The sequence below is a fragment of the Chlorocebus sabaeus genome, chromosome 15 (assembly GCF_047675955.1).
Source record: "Chlorocebus sabaeus isolate Y175 chromosome 15, mChlSab1.0.hap1, whole genome shotgun sequence".
Lineage (NCBI taxonomy): Eukaryota > Metazoa > Chordata > Mammalia > Primates > Cercopithecidae > Chlorocebus > Chlorocebus sabaeus.
In genome coordinates, this window is record NC_132918.1 from 85,687,829 (window position 1) to 85,708,020 (window position 20,192).

The following is a 20,192-nucleotide window of genomic DNA, read 5'->3' on the forward strand; positions in this document are numbered from 1 at the left end:
TCTACCACAGTCTGTTCTTGTGATCACTAAAATTCCATTTTATAATTCCTCCTAAATTGGTCTGAGTATATGCTTGCAGTTAAAATGTTATGTTAGCTCTCCTTTTTTTTTTTTTTTCTCCTGTTTTCCAGTTGGCATTCTCCTACTTTACGAAAGAAAAATCTACATGTTACTCATCACCTATCTTACTATTAATGATTGCCCAGGGCTATGAAGACTTTCAGGGTCCAACATGATACTTATTTTATTGGTGTCAGAAAGTCTCCTTAAGAAGGGCACTATTAAACCCCAGCAGGCCTTCCTTTTTCTCTCCAGTTTACCAGTGTTTCTATTAAGAGTGAATCATAACATCAGAATGTGATCTGTGGCCCAAGTTGGAGTGATCTGAATTGATACACATTGTAGAGTGGGGTTATAGGAGCGATACTAATTCCCATTTAATAGTCTTTCCTCTACCATCATCTAATTTCAGTCAAAAAAGTGCAGTCTTGAGGGAGATGCTTTTGCAAAACACATAAAGAATATCTATAGGAAATACCAAAGGCAGTGACATCTTATTTTATCTAGACAACAAACAGTATAATGAAATTTCAGACTCCATTTGCTATCCAACCATCGTCATCTTTTCTTTTTTTTCTATATACTTTATCATTCAAAGTGAAATGACTGTCAAGCCAATACATAACAACACAATTTTTGGAAATAAAATATAAAATCAAAAATGTCTCTAACAGAAAGTAGTTATGATAAGGATGGTTTGACATAGAATGGGTTTGCCAACTGTATTACATGGTGTATATTTTCTTCCTTCTTTCCTTTCTTCCTTTTATTCTAATTATTATTTTAATTCATTTGAAAGCAAATTATGCATAGATTTTTAAGGTCCATATATTAAAAAACATATCAAAATAATTCTTTCTGCCTCAACTATCCTCACTTTTACTAATTACACTTCTCAGAGGCAACAACTTGGATATCTTATTTATCTCTTATAATATTTCTCAACTATATTTTGCTAACCTATTTGTATACATTGTTATCTTTTGTGTAGTCAACCCTAGGCATTATCTTTTCACTTTTTTCATTATAGTAAATGAGGATAATCTCACTGAAACTGCTATCCCTTCTACCCATTCATCTCTATATTTCATATTTGTTCGAATCAATAATCATTTCATTAATATGTTTTCACATATTTATGGACTCTAATTCTATTACCTTTCTTAGTTTTTGACGTTATTAACTGCATTGCTTTTCATATGCTTATTTTAATTTATATGTTTTTGTAACCATTTCTATAGCTTTCAATTGCCTTTCAGCATAATTTTTCACATTTTTCACACTGTTAATGTCCTCAGATAATCTGTCAGTTGCGATTAGTTTTTCCCTTATTGGAGGTTTCCAATCCCTACTACCTATACTGGTTCATTACCAAGCCCTGGTGCATAGCTTTTATCCTTGGGTCCCGTTCACTGTCATTCTGAGGATCCCTTTTCTCTCTTGAATTAGAATCCCTATTCCCAATCCTAGGTTTTCTCTATTAATGTTTTATTCTCTCATTTTTGTAGCACAAATTCCCCGTAGCTCCCTGATAAGGAGGACGTGGTAAATAAATTGTGGAGTCTTTGTGTGTCTACATTTGTCACCTTCACACTTGATTTTTTTGTTATGTTTAGGTTCTAGATTGGAAATAATTTTCCTTCAGATGCATTGCTTCATTATCTTCTAGTTTCCAGTCTTGTGTTTGGGAGTTCCCAAATCATTCTCATTCCTAATATTTTGTAAAGTGACTTTTTTTTTTTTTTCCTTTCCTTTCTTACTCCCTGGCAGTTTGCAGAATCTTCTCTTTCTCTGCAGTTATTGTGAAATATTTATGTGGTGTAAGTTTATTTCTATCCATTGTGCTGGGGCAATTGATAGGTCCTTAGAAGGTTGTATAGTTCAGTTCTCAGATTTTGTGTTTTTTTTCTGTGAATTATTTAATTGAGAATTTTCTTTGTATTTTGGTTTTGTTTGTTTGTTTGTTTTGTTTTTTGATAGGTGGGGTGCAGAGGCTCCTCTTATTGAGAGATTGAGATTCCTGGACTATGCTTCTGACTTTCTTATCTATTTTCTATTTCTTTTTCTTTCTACTCTGCTTTTTAGGAAATCTTTAAATTTAATATCTAAAAAATTCTATTAAAGTTTTTTTTGTTTGTTTTAGTGGGCTTTTTTTCTCCGAATATTACTTTGTTATAGCATTTGTTCCTGCTTCATGGATGAAACAGATTCCTTACCGCTCTGAGAATGTTGATAGTATTTTTTAAATGTTTACTTTTCCTTGAATAATTTGATTTTCTCCAAGTTCTTTTTACTTTTCTTTTCTGACATTACATTTTGTGGTAGAGGTTTTTCTCAGATCATCTGCTCAGATTTAAGAAGAAGTGATTAAGAAGCTGATTGGAAATTCTAAACGTGAGTGTGAAGCCATGATGCTCATTCAACTTGTGCTTTTCTGTTGGATGATGTGGCTGCACAATTTTCTAAAGAACTTCTGAGAGTAAGATTGTCATATCTTTCTTCTTAAACTGGCCAGATTTTCCACAGAAGATTCTTTCATTCTCTTCTGTGGAGAGTAAGTGTCTGACTGCCCTCCTCCTTGGAGCTGAGTGAGGAAAATTGTTCAGTACTGGAAGAGTGGGCTTGGAACAAAGCATGTAACTTTTTTATATAGCTGTCATTCTGTCTTGTTTATTTTACCGTTCTTCCCATATCCTCGGTTTTGAAATACCTGACTGCATATGCCAGGATAGATTATTGATATTGGTAATAAGCAAATCCAAATTATCTCTGCCTTAAAAGAACAAAGTTGTGTGATATGCCATCCATCAAGGGACCCAAGCTAAGGGAGCCTCTGACTCTGGGCTTTCATGTTTGCCAAGGCAGAAGAAAAGGGAAGTTTGTAAAATATACCCCACCTCTTAAAACATCCACCACAAGTAGCACTGACTACATCTCTTGGTCAAAGTAAGTCACATGGCCACTCCTTACTTCAGAGGTATAGAATGTACAGTCTTATAATATACCGAGAGGAGAACCCATAAATGGTGGGTAAACAGCACTAATGACTCTTTATCTTGGTGCTGATAATTCCTGGATCTTTTCAGCATCCTGAACTATAGATTGGTTTGTTCTCCAGTTCTCTGCTGCTGGTTTAGGATTTGTCTTTTTAGGTGTGCTAAGCCTGTTACCACTTGTCCATGTTGGCATTACCATTGTCTTTTCTCCTGCTCTTGCAGTTACTTGGGATTATGTATTAAACATTATTTTAATTTTCTTTTCTTTTCTTTTTTTTTGAGTCTTGCTCTCTTGCCTAGGCTGGAGTGCAGTGGCACGATCTCGGCTGACTGCAACCTCTGTCTGCCAGGTTCAAGCAAGTCTCCTGCCTCATATTTCCGAGGAGCTGGGATTACAGGCGCCTGCCACCCTGCCTGGCTAATTTTTTTATTTTTGGTAGGGATGGAGTTTCGCCATGTTGGCCAGGCTGGTCTCGAACTCCTGACCTCAGGTGATCCACCCGCCTCGGCCTCCTAAAGTGTTGGGATTACAGGCATGAGCCACCAGGCCCAGCCAAAACTTTGGTTTTACTTTTATATAAGCTGAATAAGCAAACTCTGCAACTTTGCAAATATGTTCAAAGAATGTGATACTTTATAAAATACATTGTATTACAATTGTGCACTGATGTGAACAACACTGTGATTTTTCCAATTATTTCTCTGTATGTTGAATTTTAAAAGTGGCTTCTAAGTAAAAACATAGCAACAAATAGTCATTTGTTGAGTCTTGAAAAAACTAGTTTGTTAAATTTCCCAGAGCTTTATTGCTTACGTGACAAATCCTTTTGCAAGTCAGAAAGCTTCGGATTCTTTGCTTTTATCAGTATTAGAATAATGGCAAGTGAGTTGTTTTGCCAGTTATCCACTGCTACAAAAAAGGAGCACACATTTCAATGACCAAACTTCATTTTATTTATTTCACTTGTGTTTTTGCTTCTGAGTCTGTATCTGGTGTGGCTCAGCTCATCTAGGCCAGGCTTGCTCGTATCCCTTTGGTCAGCTGTGGAAAGCCAGATTGCCATACTTCTGGAGGTGGGCCAGCTGCCAGCAGGGGTGTCTCAGCTGTCCTCTGTGTGGTCTCTTATTTATTAATATGCTTTCCTGGACTTGTTCTCATGGTGACAACAAAGTTCCAAGAGAAAAAGCAAAACCTTTTAAGTCTTAGACTTAGATTGTCACACACCACACAATCACTTTTGCTGCATTTTGTTTGCCAGTATAACTCACAAGGACAGCCCAGATTCGAGGGGTGGTAAGATAGAATCTTGATTGGAAAACTCACAGTTTCAAGTTGCAGAGGATGTGGATACAGGGGGAAGGGAAAACTAGCACTGTTTTTGCAGACTCTGTATTCCAGAGTTTTCAAGTGATCATTAAAAATAATGTTCGATGATAAAAATATAAAGTGGGTATACAGCTCAGAAAGAATTTCAAGAATTGAGTGACCTTGTAGAACTAAGCTCCTTTAGTCCCTTACTATAAACAAATTTTCCCAGTTCTTACATGTAAGCAAACAGTTTTTAACTAGTACCCAAAAACGCCCATTCAAAAATAGTCCTTCTATATTACTGAGAAATGATTTCCAATACAACCTTTACATTTTATAATCAATACTTACTTATAAAATGAAACATATTATTTAAATGTATAAGACATTTCAAAAAATCTTTTAACATTTAGCACTTTACATATTACACAAAAGAATAAAATGATGAAAAATAAAAAATAAACTATCAAACATAAGAATATATTCCATTAAAGTAAATTTACACGTGGAGATAGTGGAATTAATGTTAAGTTCAAGAAAAAAAGAAACTATGGAATTTATAATGATTAAAAGAAAGCTTTTTAACATGTTTTTAGGTTGGATATTGGTGTATGACAAATCACTATTCCATTGGATGTAATTAAAAGAATGATGTAACTCTTTTCTTTCAAAATGGCATTACTTATGACATTACATATATCCTTTCCAATTATATTTAGCATGAAAAGTTTTAGATGTCAATGGAAATGTCGGGAAGATTACATAGTTAAAAAATATATACATAAATGTGTGTATGTGCATATGTTAGGGACATGAGGAAAAATCTACTTTAAGGTGATGGTTTTGTGGCCCACAGGACTCCATCACCCTGACCTCTATTCACCTTTCATCTGGTGACTTCTAGAGCCCTCCATTCAGATATCACTCTTAAGAAAATAAATATTTTCTTATTTTCTTAAAATAAAGAAAAAAATTCTTTAAATCGTTTTTTTTTTTTCCTGAGTAGATGAGTGATTATTTTTCATTATAAAGGATAAATTATACAAGCCATTAGTCACAAGGACAGCGCAGATTCGAGGAGTGGTAAGATAGACTCTTGATTGGAAAATTCACAGTTTCAAATTGCAGAGGATGTGGATACAGGGGAAAGAGAAAACTAGGGCTGTTTTTGTAGACTCTGTATTCCAGAGTTTTCAAGTGATCGTTAAAAATAATGTTTGATGATAAAAATATAAAATGGGTATACAGCTCAGAAGGAATTTAAAGAACTGAGTGACCTTGCAGAACTAAACTGCTTTTTTATTTGACTCTGTCATTGAAACTGTAGCACCTTTAGTCCTGAATGAGTATTCCAACAATGGGTATTACAGAGATCTCTTGATTTCTTGAGGTCTGCTGTCCTGCTGTCCAGTAGAGTAGAGAGTAAGACATATGTGGCTAGCCCAGATTGAGATGTGAGTGTAAAATCCGTTGAATTTTGAAGACGTACCACAGAAAAAGAATGTACGTGTAAAATAGCTCATTTTTTGATATTTTGGATATATTGGGTTTAACAAAATATTAAAATTAATTTCATCTGTTTTGTTTTACTTTTTTAGTGTGGCAACTGAAATGTCTAAAATTACATTTGTGTGTTGCATTCTGATTTCTACTGGACAGTGCAGACCTAGCCCAAAAATCGGAAGACCTAGAGCAAACTGGGAGTCCTCTCTCCCATTTGCCCAAGGGTTATCTTTTCAGTTCCAATTTCCTCCTTAAACCATTCTCTGTTCCACAAAGTGAAAAAACACAGGATGTCTTTTTTAGGTGAAACTTTCTCCCATACCTTGCAGGGCTTAACAGGGTCAAGCTATCAGATCAAATCATTATCCAAGAGATACTCAGAAAATAAAAAGCAATGGGGAACAGCAATTTCTTCACACCAAATGTGCCTACTGTATGCAGTTATTAGAGGGAGGCTGGAAGATGACCAGAGAAAGAGGTTCTGGGAAAGACGGGGTGCCCTGAGGAGAAGGTGTGTTCTTTCGAGGCCTTTATTGTAAAATGACTCATCTGCCCTTTCTTTCTTTTTGATTATTCCAGAACGCTGCGATGACTGGGGACTAGATACCATGAGGCAAATCCAAGTGTTTGAAGATGAGCCAGCTCGCATCAAGTGTCCGCTCTTTGAACACTTCTTGAAATTTAACTACAGCACAGCCCATTCAGCTGGCCTTACTCTGATCTGGTATTGGACTAGGCAGGACCGGGACCTTGAGGAGCCGATTAACTTCCGCCTCCCTGAGAACCGCATTAGTAAGGAGAAAGATGTGCTGTGGTTCCGGCCCACTCTCCTCAATGACACTGGCAACTATACCTGCATGTTAAGGTAGCTTGATTCTTGGCAGTGACTTTCTCTTTTCCCTTTAGTTTCTGGGCTTTTGTCCAGATGATCCATGTGCTAGGAAGCTGGGGAGAAGTCGGAAGCATTTAGATGGAGTTTAGTGAGGTAATTCTCTGCAGCTTAGCTGAAGGGGGCTGAAGGAGGTATGCAGAGAAATTGGTTGTGGCCCTTAGAATGTTCTCCAGAGGTAGTTTCTTCCCAGACCCTGAGACATATCAAAGTTGTGTAAAAGTGGAGCCTTGTTATTAATCCCTTCTCATGACATCGGTACCATGCATGCCTTTGTGCCTCACCTGGAGACATCCATTTATCCAGACATTGAACAGGGAAGGGAATAGAGCCCATTCGTATCTGTTATTCTTGGCATCTTTCAAAGTACCCAACACAAAAGAGAAACTCAGGGTGCATTGTGTGATGCACAATGCCTCCCAAATATGTGTGATGCGATGCCTCCCAAATACTATTTTACTTTTTTAGTGTGGCAACCGAAATGTCTACAATTACATATGTGGTTCGCAGTATCATTTCTATTGGACACTGCAGATCTAACCCCCAAATCAGAAGACCTAGAGTGAACTGAGAGTCCTCTCTCCCATTTGCCCCAGGTTTGCCTTTTCAGTTACAATTCCCTCCTTAGAATTTTCTCTGTCATAATATTCTCCCAAATGTTCTTTTGGGAGCCATGACATGTATGTATGACAATGCTTTTTAAACTTCTCCCAAATTTCTCCTGAGAAGCAAGAGAATACCATTATCTCTGGCAATCTAAGGATTTAATCCAAACAATTTATCATTACAGTAAAATTTCTTTCCAATCCACTTTTTTTCCTTTGAAAGTTTTGTAAATTTTATATTTTACTCTACAGTATTTTTTTTTTTTTTTTGCATTAATGTTGTTTTTGGGGGAAAAAAAAAAACTGAGGCTTCTCCACAGAACAGAATAGCCCTTTTCAGGGTTTTTCTCCACAGAATAGCCCTTTTCAGGGTTAATTATTTGGTTACTTTTTAACCCACGGTCACTTTTTAGCTGCCAGGCATGGCTTTGTTTTCTAAACTCCTATCTAGGTTATTATTTTTTTTTTCTTTGAACGACTTCCTACTATTTAACAGGTGTGTTGCTTTGCTAGGACTGCAATGACAAAATACCACAGACTGGGTGACTTTAACAAACAAAATTACCTTCTCACAGTTCTGGAGGCTAGAAGTCCAAGATCAAGGTGTCGGCAGGGTTGATTTCATTCTTGGTGCCTCTCTCCTTGTATATGGCCATCTTCTCTCCTTGTCTTTACATGGTCTTTCCTCTGTGTGTTTGTGTCTTAATCTCTTCTTCTGATAAGGATGCTAATAGTATGGGATTAGAGACCATCCTTGTGACTTCATTTTAGCTCAATTATGTCTTCAAATTTTCTGTTTTCAAATACAGCCACATTCTAATGTACTGTGAGGTAGGACTTTAGCATGTAAATTGTGGTGGGGTGACACAATTCAGTCTGTAACAATAAATAATCACAAATGTTTTTTCTCTCATGGAGAGTAACTACTCCCTGATGGAAAACTATGACTATGCTTTGACTATGCTTTGGTAAATGTAAGCTATGTTATGATTATGTGAAAAAGGACCTCTTTTCTATCACAGAAAAGCCTTTAGATCACTATGTTCTTGGGAGTTGGAGGTAAGGGAGAATCCCTGTAACCTCTGAAGGCCCTTCTGAGGTTTTCACTGGAAACTTGAATCTTATTGGAGTGGGCTTTAGACTGGTATATGGGTTTCCAAGGATCCTGAAGTACTCATGTTCTTATTATTTATGTTCTAATACAATGTAGTAGAAGTTAAAGCAGATTATAGTGGAAAGAGCATTAGGAGAAGACAGAGAAACTAGGCCATCACTTCCACTCTGCCACTACTTAGCTGGTGACCTTAGGCAAGTCCTGTCCGTGTCTGAGAGCTGTGGTATCTACATCTACATAGGAAGAGAGTTGGCATACATGCTTGTTGAGCTCCTTTTTATCTTTGATAGCTGTTCATCTGTTAACATTTTCCAGTGGGAGGAAGTCTTCAGGAGCTTTCTGTTTAACTATGGTCTCCACTGTGTATCTTAGTGTTTCAGTATCAGTTTTACTTTTTCCTTAATTACTTACTACTTGCCTGTAGCTCTTCCACAAACTTCTCTAATCTTCTTTTACATTGTAGAAGTAGGGCTGCATGACGGTTAAGACCTGTATATACCTTTAGTGTTACTTATCAACTTCCAGATTGTCACCTCTTCAGTTTACTTCTCTGTCTTCCATATTCTTAAAGCAAATCTAGAATTGAAGTTGTCTGGTGGGAGCACTACCATGTTTCCTATTTTACTGAGGAAATGTCTAAGCAGAGAATGACCTTAAACTGAAGCATGTAGAACCATAGGGCCGACTGTCTTTAAGGCCATGAAGTTAGTTTCATCTTTGAGTATTTTGTTTATATTCTTGCCCCAATACTGTTCAACTTTGGGAGCTAAAAAGTCAGTCTAATCACTGTTCTTTATATTTTTTAAAATCAGAAAATAGATCCTTAAACTTAAATTTCCCTTCTATAACTTCCACCTATAGAGTCTGTCTTCCAAGGGGCAGATGTTTTGTTATTTGTAGATATGGATCATGCCTACCACTCCCTCTTACCCCCTTCTGAGTATTGTCACAAGTCATCTTTAACACCCCTCCCTCCATCTTTGAGAATGCATGCCCCACCCTTTCCACTAAATGTAGTCTTTATTCATAAGTCATTTTGGTACCCAATAAGCCAAATATGTGTCATGTGATGCCTCACAAATATTATTTATAGAAAAAATCACAAAAATGGCTAGACATAGACTCCTTATCCCATCACCCTAAAAAATGAGTTGATTTATTATTCTATGTTATTTTTCATGTTTACCTATATTTAGACACAAGTTTTACATCCATTCCATTTATTTAATAACAAATATTTGTTCAGCAGTTACTGAAAGTTAAGACACTGTACTAGATGCAATTAATGTAATGAAAAACATAAATGGTGTTGTGGGACTTATATTTTACAGAGGATATTGACACATATCTGTAACATAACCATCTAATTTTGAACTATAACAAATTTAACCAAGGAAATGTCCAAGGTGCTCAATAAATGACAGACCAAATTTAGATATGAGGTGGGAGAAGATAACAGAGAAGGCCTGTATGTGAAATGAAGGGGGTGGGAGAAGTAAGCCCTCCAAGCAGACAAAACAACGTACGTGAACATTATAGCACAAATGCAATTCCCCAGTCGTCCTAAGGAATTGTTATGTGTTTGTTTTTTTTCCTTCCTGCCTGATTGTTTGTATACGTTCTCACAACAACTTTGAATGGTTGTACCACAGTTTTCTTTGTAATATTCCATTTGTCACATTTTTTCCATTGATTTTAATGTTTTTCTTGCTGATATGGCTCTGGATGGGCATTTTTAACTCTGTGCTGTCTCTATTCCCCCTTTTCTGTCATTCTATCATGTGACAAAATATCCAGACATAGGATTACTAGGGCAAAAACAAAGGCTTTTTTATGATCCCGGAAGCATAGTTTTTCCCAAAGTTGCTTATACCATTATTGACTCTGCATAAATACGCCATTCATACCTCTGCCTTACCAGCACTGAGTATTATTGAGAATGTTTTTAGTGTTACATATATGCACAGTTATATTTTGCTATGTTGAACAGCAGAACAGGGGATATGTTCTGAGAAATGTTTTGTTAGGTAACTTTAGTCATTGTGTGACCATCATAGAGTGTAGTTACATGAACCTGGATGGGAGAGCCTACTACACACTTAGGCTATATGGTATAGTCTGTTACTCCTAGGTTACTAACCTGTATAGCAGGTTGCGGTACTGAATACTATAGGCAATTATAACACACTGATAAGGATTTGTGTACTTAAGCTATCAAAATATAGAAAAGACACAGTTAAAATATAATATAAAAGATGAAAGAAATGGTACACCCGTGTAGAGCACTTATCATGAATAGAGCTTGTAGGACTGGAAGTTGCTCTGGGAGAGTAGGTGAGTGAGTAGTGAGTGAATGTGAAAGCCTAGGACATTACTATACACTTTTATTTGTCTGATAGTGCATAGGTTTGTTTATACCAGCATCACCCAAAACATGAATAATATGTTGCCCTATGACATTACAATGACGATGACATCAATAAATAATAGAAATTCTTGAACTCCATTATAATTTTATGAAACCACCATCACATGTGTGAGCCTTCATTAACTGAAATGTCATCGTGTGACACATGACTATTTATATACACTGACAAACACACATTTAGGACCACATCTGAAAGCATAAATACTTTGGTACATTAATAGTAATTAATTAATTGTGCTTTTAAAAAATTCTGTGATGCCAATTGGTATAGGAAATGCCTCCACTACCATTTTATCTCTTACATGAACTTACATATATAAATGATGTCTCAGTATGTAGCATGGCTTCACTTAGTTCATTTGAATGTGGTTGCTCTATGAAATCGAATGCAAATACTACCCATTCATTATATGTTTCTTTTTTCAGGAACACCACATATTGCAGCAAAGTTGCATTTCCCTTGGAAGTTGTTCAAAAAGACAGCTGTTTCAATTCCCCCATGAAACTCCCAGTGCATAAATTGTATCTAGAATATGGCATTCAGAAGATCACTTGTCCAAATGTAGATGGATATTTTCCTTCCAGTGTCAAACCGACCATCACTTGGTATATGGTAAGGAAAATTAGACTACATTTTATTCTCTCTAATAACTTATAAAATGATAATACTTATTTGCTGAGTTATATGTATAAGCAAAGGTATTTCTCTTCAGATTATCTGATTTATTCCATAGTAACTTTATGGAAATATTTCACCACGTCCTCATTTTGTACCATTTTAAAGGAAGTGGTGCACAGTACTTTGTCTCAGCTCACTATTTCTGAAATAACTCTAACTAGAATACCAAAACTACCTTATTTCTGTTAACTTCATGTGAAATGCATTTTAAGAAATGCCGCCCGCTTCTAGTTCCTGCTTAGTGAAGTCATAAGCTGTTAATTCATGTGGTGAAATTCAATTCCTTGATTAATCAGTACTGCATTTTATTATTTCTGTGTGTTTTTTTCTTTGCCCTCATTTGTGAGCACTGTCCATCTATGGTCTCTTCCACATCTGAGGGATTTGGAAAATGTTTTGTCAAAATATAAAAGTGTTGGAAGGTAGCGCTTGTAGCAGCAACATAGCCTTCATATTGCTTCAAGTCTCCACATACACTAAAGCCAAAACCCCACGGACAGAATTTACAGCATAACTCAGTGACAGGTTATCCACAAGAACCACTTTTGATAAAGTTAACTGAGACAAGCCACCAGCAGCCTAAGCCCATATGGGATCAGTGTTTGTGCGGAAGGAAGCAGATGGAAGTAATGTGGTGTCTGTCAGACTTGACAACAGGAGAACACCAAAAGAGCCAACAGGTGCTCACTGGAAAGTGTAATGAACCAACTTGAGAACAGGAGCTAAAATTGGGAGAGGTTTTGCTCTCTAATAGAGGACCGTGCAAGAGACCTGTAACAAGAAGCTCTGAAGGGGTGGAAGAAGTTGTAGTTCTTCACAACTCTGAAATATGACCCGCCACGTTGAGGAGAAGCTACTGAAAGAAGAATCAAAAGTAAACCGGATGAGGACAATATATAGGAAGGAAAAAGAAGGACTGGCTAAAAATGGAGCAGGAGAACGAAGCCAGGACATCTTATGACCAAGACACCATCGTTTTGAAAAGATAGCTTGCTGAAGTTAGAAAATCCTTTTATATTTTAAAATTTAGAAAAAAACTATTTCCTAAGTGAGCTAAATGACATTTTAAAATGATACAAGATGTGAACGAATAATAAGAATTAGAAACATCTAAAAAGTATATATATTATGTAACTCCATACAAACTTAGAAAATAAATCATTTTAGAAATGAAGCTAATCTAAGAGAAAGATCACAGAAAAAAAAAAGACAATAGATAATACCTTAAGATCAATAGAAAGTGAAAGGGAGAAAAAATTAAAATAAAAAAGTGACAAATACAATAAGTAAATTAGAATGGCCGTAAGAATATCAGATAAAGTAGACAGGAATACCAGAGATAAAGATGACATTTCATAATAATAAAAGGATCACTTTATCAGGGAAACATAAAAATAACAAAAACTCATGTGCTTAATAACAATGCTTCAAAAATATGCAGCAAAAGTTGGCAGAACTCTGGAGAGAAATAAAAAATCCTACAAACAGTTTGTTATAAATTTCAAAAGCTGAAAATTTTAAATTCTGTCTCTGCTTAAGTTGTTAATGATACAATTTGGGAGTCAACTTGAAGAGTCTTCTGTTGGCCAAAGATGAACAATTTTAACCAAAATAATTTGAACCTAATTTTAATGGTTTAAATCCTATGAAGTCAGTTTAAATTTATAAGTTTATAATGACATTTCACAAAATTTGGATGATGATAGGAAATCAGTTTATTATCTTAAAAACTGGTAAAGGCAAATAATCAAGTATTCATTCTGGTTTTCCTAGAGGACATGTAACATTGGGTAATGAAGTATTATAGAGAGGTGTGTTTTGTAAAGTGTTTCTAATAATAAATGAAATTTTAATGATACAATTAGAATTATCATCACCTTGCAACTCTCAATAGATTAATAAATGTAGGCATCTAAGCATCAATGACTGCTAACATCACAAGACGAAAAACCATCAGACGTGTTTCTTCTGATAAAAGAAGAAAATATTACGTATTGATTCATATTACCAACTAATTAAACCTGAGTCCAGTTAAGCCTTTGGATCCTACTATCATTTTGCAGGAGATGTATAAATAACAGAAATATATGGAACTGCAGCATGAATATATCATCAATAAAATCTAGACTATGTGAAACTCTATGGGCCAGATGTGCTGGGTTTTTCAAAAGATAAATTGTAAGAAAAGAAATGTCATGAAGAGGGACTGTATAGATTAAAAGAAACATATAAGACATTTAAAAAGTAGATAGCACTGTAGCATCTAACCAGGCACATATAGGTGAAAAGTGTATAAATAAAAACAAGGAAGTGATTTAACTATAAAAGTATAGATAGTGACTACTTTGGAGGGTAGTAAAGGAGGTGTGATTGACGTGGGCCATGAAGAAGGCCTTCAAGAGGGACTGGCAAAGTTCCTGGACCTGAGTGAAGCAAAGGCCTTTGCTTTATAACAACTCATTAACTCTTAGATGTGTTTTGCATTTTTTTTTTTTTTTTGTATGTGCTTTATTTTACAATAAAATGACTAACAGGGATGGAGGGAGGCAGGGAAGGAAGGTAGAAAAGGAGTGAGGAAGAGAAAGAGATACAGAGACTGATTTAAGAGATTTAACAACCAACTGCAATGAATCAATTTTAGTTGGATCTTTTTCATTTGAAAAAAACTATAAAGCAAATTATGAAAAGATCAGGGAATTTCGAACATGCAATACTAATGTTACTAATAAATTATTACTTTTTAAACATGATAATGGTACTGTAGTTATGCTTGCAGAAAGAGTCTTATTTTTTGGAGATACTCAAATATTGTTTAGATATAAAATTATATGATGTCTGTGATTTGCTTCAAAATAATCTTGGGTTGCAGTGAATAGCTCTACATGAAATAAGACATAGTCTCAATTAATACTTGTTGAGGCTAGTAAAGATACAGGAACTCATTGTTCTCTCTCTGATTGTAATTTTTCATAGTAAAAAACCTAGAAGAGGGTTTAAAAATATCAACAGTTTTTCATCAATAAGTGTAATATACCTTCCAGTTAAAAAACATATGTTTATTTACCCTGCAGTCAAGGTTTTAATCTCGAACCTTATTTGATTTTTTAGTTTAATTCCCATACACATCCTGCCATTTTCTCCTCTCCTTTTTCCTCATGCATTTCCTCTGCCTGGAACATCCTTCTCCCTTTAGAAAAGACTAAATTGTACCATCTTTATTAATTGTTCCTTGCCTCCAGCTGGAAATCATAGCTCTCTCATGTATTCCTGTTTATTTATACCTGTTTCAATATTATTTTTCACTTCTTTACTTTTTTTAGTCATTCATTCATGACTACAGATGGTCCTCAATTTACGATGGTTTGACTTAAGATTTTTCAACTTGATCATGGGTTTATTGGGATAAAACCTCATGCTATGTCAAGTAACTTCTTATGATTTGTGATAGGGCTATGGTTTTACTGAATTTTTATCACTTTTACATTATCATAAAGTCAAAAAATCATAAATAAAACCATCATAAGTTGGGGACCGTCTGCTGTGTTGCTAGCATTAAATGTATTTTTGACTTAACCACATTTTTGACTTATGATAGGTTTACTGGCATGTAACTTTCATCATAAGTTGAGGAACACCTGTATGCTAGCTGAAGATGAGCTGTGACCAATGCAATATGCCAGGGGCGGGGGAGGAGGGAACACCATAATGAATAAAATGTATGCCCAGAGCTGTGCAGTCCCAAATAATCTCATAACTTAATAAAAATAAGTTTGTAAATACAAAGAATTTCTATTCTTATCAAAATGTAAACTTCTAAGTTTCATAAGAGTGACAAGGAGAAATTACTGTTGGTTGTAAGGAGAGAGAGATATGTATCCTAGAAGACAGCCTATTTCTCGAGGGCAAAGCTATGCAATGTCTTACTCTGAGTCTCTAGTGGTTTCCAGATTTCTGGTTTTCATGAAAGGATGGCAGGGTGCTATTAACCAAGGTATGAAGTAACAGAGGAGAAGCAGGTTTCGCGAGTAAGTAATGGGCTAGGCAATGCCGTGTTAAGTTCCTTGCTGATGTCTCTGAGACATCTAGCTGGCGGGTGGCAGTGACTAGCAGGTAGTGGTCACATGATTATGAGTCTGGAGCTTAGCAGAAAAATCAGAGCTAAAGACAGAGAATTGGGTGCATTCATGTGATAGTTGAAGCACTTGAGAAGACTAAATAAAGTGAGAAGAGAACTGAGCTAATGCCATACTCTGGAGATACTATTCATGGGTAAATGGAGACATAAATTCTGAAAAGGAGACAGAAAAAGTCACGGCTGTAAAACAATTACCATGGCCAATATCCAACCATGTGCAGGTGACTAAAATAGACAAACAACATGGCCAATATGGTGAAACCCCATCACTACTAAAAATACATAAACTAGCCAGGCGTGGTGGCGCACACCTGTAGTGCCAGCTGCTTAGGAGTCTGAGGCAGGAGAATAGCTTGAACCCAGGAGGCGGAGATTGCAGTGAGCTGAGATCATGCCACTGCACTCCAGCCTGTGCAATGGAGGAAGACTCCATTTCAAAAAAAAAAAAAAGACAACCACCGATCATGTTTTCTCTTATTTGATTAAGAAAAGATTACTAATAATTTCTAATATATTGCTTCCTGTTTCTCTACCTTTGGGTAATCACTTGACACTTTTAATCCTAACACTTCTGCCATCTTGGAAACAAAACAAAGATTCTTGGTCACTGCATCATCTTGTCTCTGTACAGCAGTGCTAACTTTGCCTTCTATTTTGTACCTTTTACAGTCATCCCCAAGCATCTACCCAGATATCTTGGCCCTTCTTCAGCAATTCTTTTTTAGTTCTTATCAACACAGATTCCTACATCTGTTGATTCCTACTTCTATGGATCTCTCTATTAATCCTCATAGACTGATTTGCATTACTGAAAGAGACGTAGTAAAGATGGTCTCTTTTAGTAACGCAAATCAGTCTATGAGGATTAAAAGATGGATCCATAATAATAAGTTTCAGGAAATTTGCTTTCCTGTTATCTGAAAGATGAAAGCTGCTAATCTTAAGAAAGAAAGAGGAAACTCATATTTATTACATTTCAGTAGTCACAATCCAGTGTGCTGTGTGCTTTATATTCATATGTAGCACCAGCTCTGCAAGGCAGATACCGTATTTTGACAGATTAGAAAATGGCGATTCAGAGAGATAAACAATAACACCTAACATTTACTGAACACACGTATTGTTCCAAATGCTTGATCTTCCTTAATTCCGTCAACATCCTTATGAAATAGGCTGTCATGTTTTCCCATGTTATAGTTGAGGAACGAGCTATAGCGTAGTTGAGAAATATTTCCAAGGCCACAGAACTAGAAGTTAAGATTCTACCCTCTGTAATGTGTCAGGAAGCCACACGTTTACATTTTCGTATATCATTTACTCAAAACAATACAGCTACTAATGGAGAGTCTGGGATTTCAGGCCAGTTCTGTGTGATTACAAAAACTGTACTCTCTAGAACTGATGTAAGGAGGGTGGTCCAGACTTTACTCTTGGAGCTTAGGACGTTTTGGAAGGGCAGGGTGATTTTTGAACACATACTGGGATGTGAACTGGACTGTGGGACATAGGGAGACCTGTGGATAGAGGGCCCTGAGAAATCAGAGGCATCTCAGACAAACTGAGGTTACCGGAAACAGAAAACCAAATGTTTACATTTCAGAATTGCTGAAGAAATGGGGTAGGATTGGATAGCCCTCCACATGCCCTCTCTTTCTCCTTTTTTTTTTTTTTTTTCCCCTGCATGGCAGAGTTTAGTTAATTTAGGACCCAGAATTCACAATTCTCTACTTCAACATTAGGTATTCTAGTTTAACTTCTGTGAGTTAGACTGATGTTCAGCAAATATTTGTTGAATAAGCCAGGTTTTGTAACTAGTCTGGAAAGCAAACCACAGTTTGTAAGTGATTTACAGAATTTCGAATAGCTGGCTTGTAAAACAAATTCTGAAATATACTATGTGTATAAATGGGAGACTGCCTGTTTATTGACATAGGAACCTCCAAACATATAGAAGTACAGACACAGGTAATGCAATCCTTTTGTTACTAATGAGATTAATTTAGGGTCTTTGGCAAGCCATCCTAACTTTCGTATTACTGTATTAATTCTCTTCATTATAGTTTGATATTTAAAACTTTATCTCTTAGAGATGCTTATAAAAGCATAGACAATTTTCTCTTCTCACCGAGGATCAAAGGAACCATTTTATTGGATGGTTTATAGATTACATTTACGACAGCTGCTGAAATACTCTCACCTGCTATTTATCAGAATAGATACCATTCCGGATGTAACTTTCCACAAAGCTAGTTTTCTTTATACCCATACTGATTATTAAAATTGATATATTACCTCCACTTTTCATTTTTATTGTGAAATTAATCAGAATTGGTCAAACATTTTTTATAGCTATCTCTTGGAAAATAGAAAAATATTTGCTTTTCCAGACTAGGTGGTATCAGGAAAGAACATTTCTGAAAACATGCCAGGCTGGGCCTTCTTGTTGGCATGGAGATATTGTTGAGAAGTTAGTTCAAGGTCTGTGTAGTAGGCCTTATTTTTTAAATGCCTGCTTCTATTTGATTTGACAGCTTAGATTGGTTCTCTATCTCTTTTCTTTCCCTATACTTCCTATACAGTGATTGGATTTTCAACCTCTAGTGTGAGAGAGTATGTATCATATTTTCTTTCAGAGCTATACACATATAATTCTGTATGTGCACATGTATGCATATACATATAACATTTGACATAAGGTTTAGGGCCTCTAAGGACTCGAGATTCATGATTTAAAGACAAAGCCAAATTCAAATAGCTATGAAGTCTTGAAGCCACTTCAGGCCATAAAAATCACCTACTCTGCTTCGATAGCACTTCATTCGTATCTTGTCTTTGTTATTCTAGTGATTGTATTTCTCTTTTTTCTGTTCTAAGTAGTGACCACTCTTTTCCTTTCTCTTTCTCTTTCCCTTGAATAGCAAGCACACAGCATAAAACTGAGACAATTATATTGTACTTAGAAATTGATTACATAGTAAAAATTCCATAGAATAAGCACCATTTATGTTCTTTTCTGGCAAGTATACCCAGCTCCTAACCCAGTGCCTGGACCATAGGAGGGACTTTGTAAATATTTGTTGTGCAATCATTGAATGACTTAGTTCTGTTCATTGGAAGGACTAGTTTATCAACTCTTCTAAGACTTCATAGCAAAGTATATGTTTTATACCAACTTTATCTAGAATGCAAAAACTTCAGTAGATACTACTAACACTTCAAACCTTGTATCTCAGTTAAGCTATTTGTATCATTACATCTACTTTCCCTTTCCATTCTACAACCCACCACTCAGTGTCTTCTATTCCAAATACTCATCAGCACTTATACACTCTATGAGCCCTCAACTCCATGCCTTTTGGGTCTTGGCTTCTCTCATTCGTACCTTTGATCAGGCAACACTAATGTATCGAGCATTTACCAAGCTCCAAGTATTGAGCAAGTTGCTGAACATGCAGATACAGAACTTATTACCCCCCACTGGCCCTCATACAAGCGAATTTTCCAAAGGAGGAACTCTGCATGAAAACAAAGTATTATAATATTGTTGTTTAAGTAATGACAGCGAGGGAAAAAATTAAGACAATACGGGTGAGTTCTTCACACTTTCTCCTGTGCCTGAAGTGTCTACTTCCCATGTCTACCTTCTTCCTCAATAGATGTTAATATTCTACTTATCATTTAAGAACCAGCCCAAATCTTTCTTCTTCATTAACTTTTTCCTAAGTTGTTTTGTTTTTATTTCACACTCCCCTGCCCCTAAGTGTCTTTTATTGTGTTCATTGCAATCCTCCATTAGACCATGAATAACTGTAAGTTAGAGTTGTATCATTTTCATTTTTGTGCCTTCACACAGTTCTTCACACATTGTTGGTTTCTTGAATGGAAACACTTGTTCTTACTTCATCATGACATTCCTCCACCGCACCCTTCCCCTCCCCACATGATTCATTTCAGTTGAAAGATCCCAAAGTCATTTCTTGTGTTGTTCTTTACCTATATGTTGTGGTTGGTTGCCACAGCAACCATAGCATGGTTGAAAAATCACTCTTCTATTTAACTTCTCTCTTTTGAATTCAGAATGAGGAACTAACGGGTCAACTAGGATTGTTTGTCTTCTAGTCAGACAAGTGTTTGCTTCATTGTGGAAATCCACTTATTGTTAACTCATTTCTTATATTTTAAAACATGTTTCCTATTCTTCAGGAATCTAAATCTATTTTTATGTTTGTTTTCTTCTGGATTCCAAATAAATGGTTTTGAAATCATTATAACATATTCAGGTTTTATTTTCAGCAATAGTTTATTATGTTTAAAATTGTCCTAAGTGTCTTAGGCATGCGTGTTGAAGGTTCTAGACAGAGAGTTGCTGATCAGAGAGAGCTAACCAGACACACAACAGGTTAATGTTAGTAGACATTTGTAGTGTGACAATGCCCTGAATTACCTTCACACACATATTAGAATATAAAATATT

At 35.9% G+C, this 20,192-nt stretch overlaps 1 protein-coding gene across 3 annotated transcripts in view; it reads left to right on the forward strand.

Annotated features, from left to right (window-relative positions):
* The window catches only part of IL1RAP (interleukin 1 receptor accessory protein), a 142,757-nt gene that overhangs the window by 84,625 nt on the left and 37,940 nt on the right, over nucleotides 1–20,192 (forward strand). For all 3 annotated transcript variants that reach the window (XM_008009525.3, XM_008009522.3, XM_008009524.3), the window contains exons 3-4: nucleotides 6,448–6,733; nucleotides 11,331–11,517. In XM_008009525.3, the coding sequence (XP_008007716.3) occupies nucleotides 6,448–6,733; nucleotides 11,331–11,517 (473 nt within the window). The remainder of the gene's footprint in view (nucleotides 1–6,447; nucleotides 6,734–11,330; nucleotides 11,518–20,192) is intronic.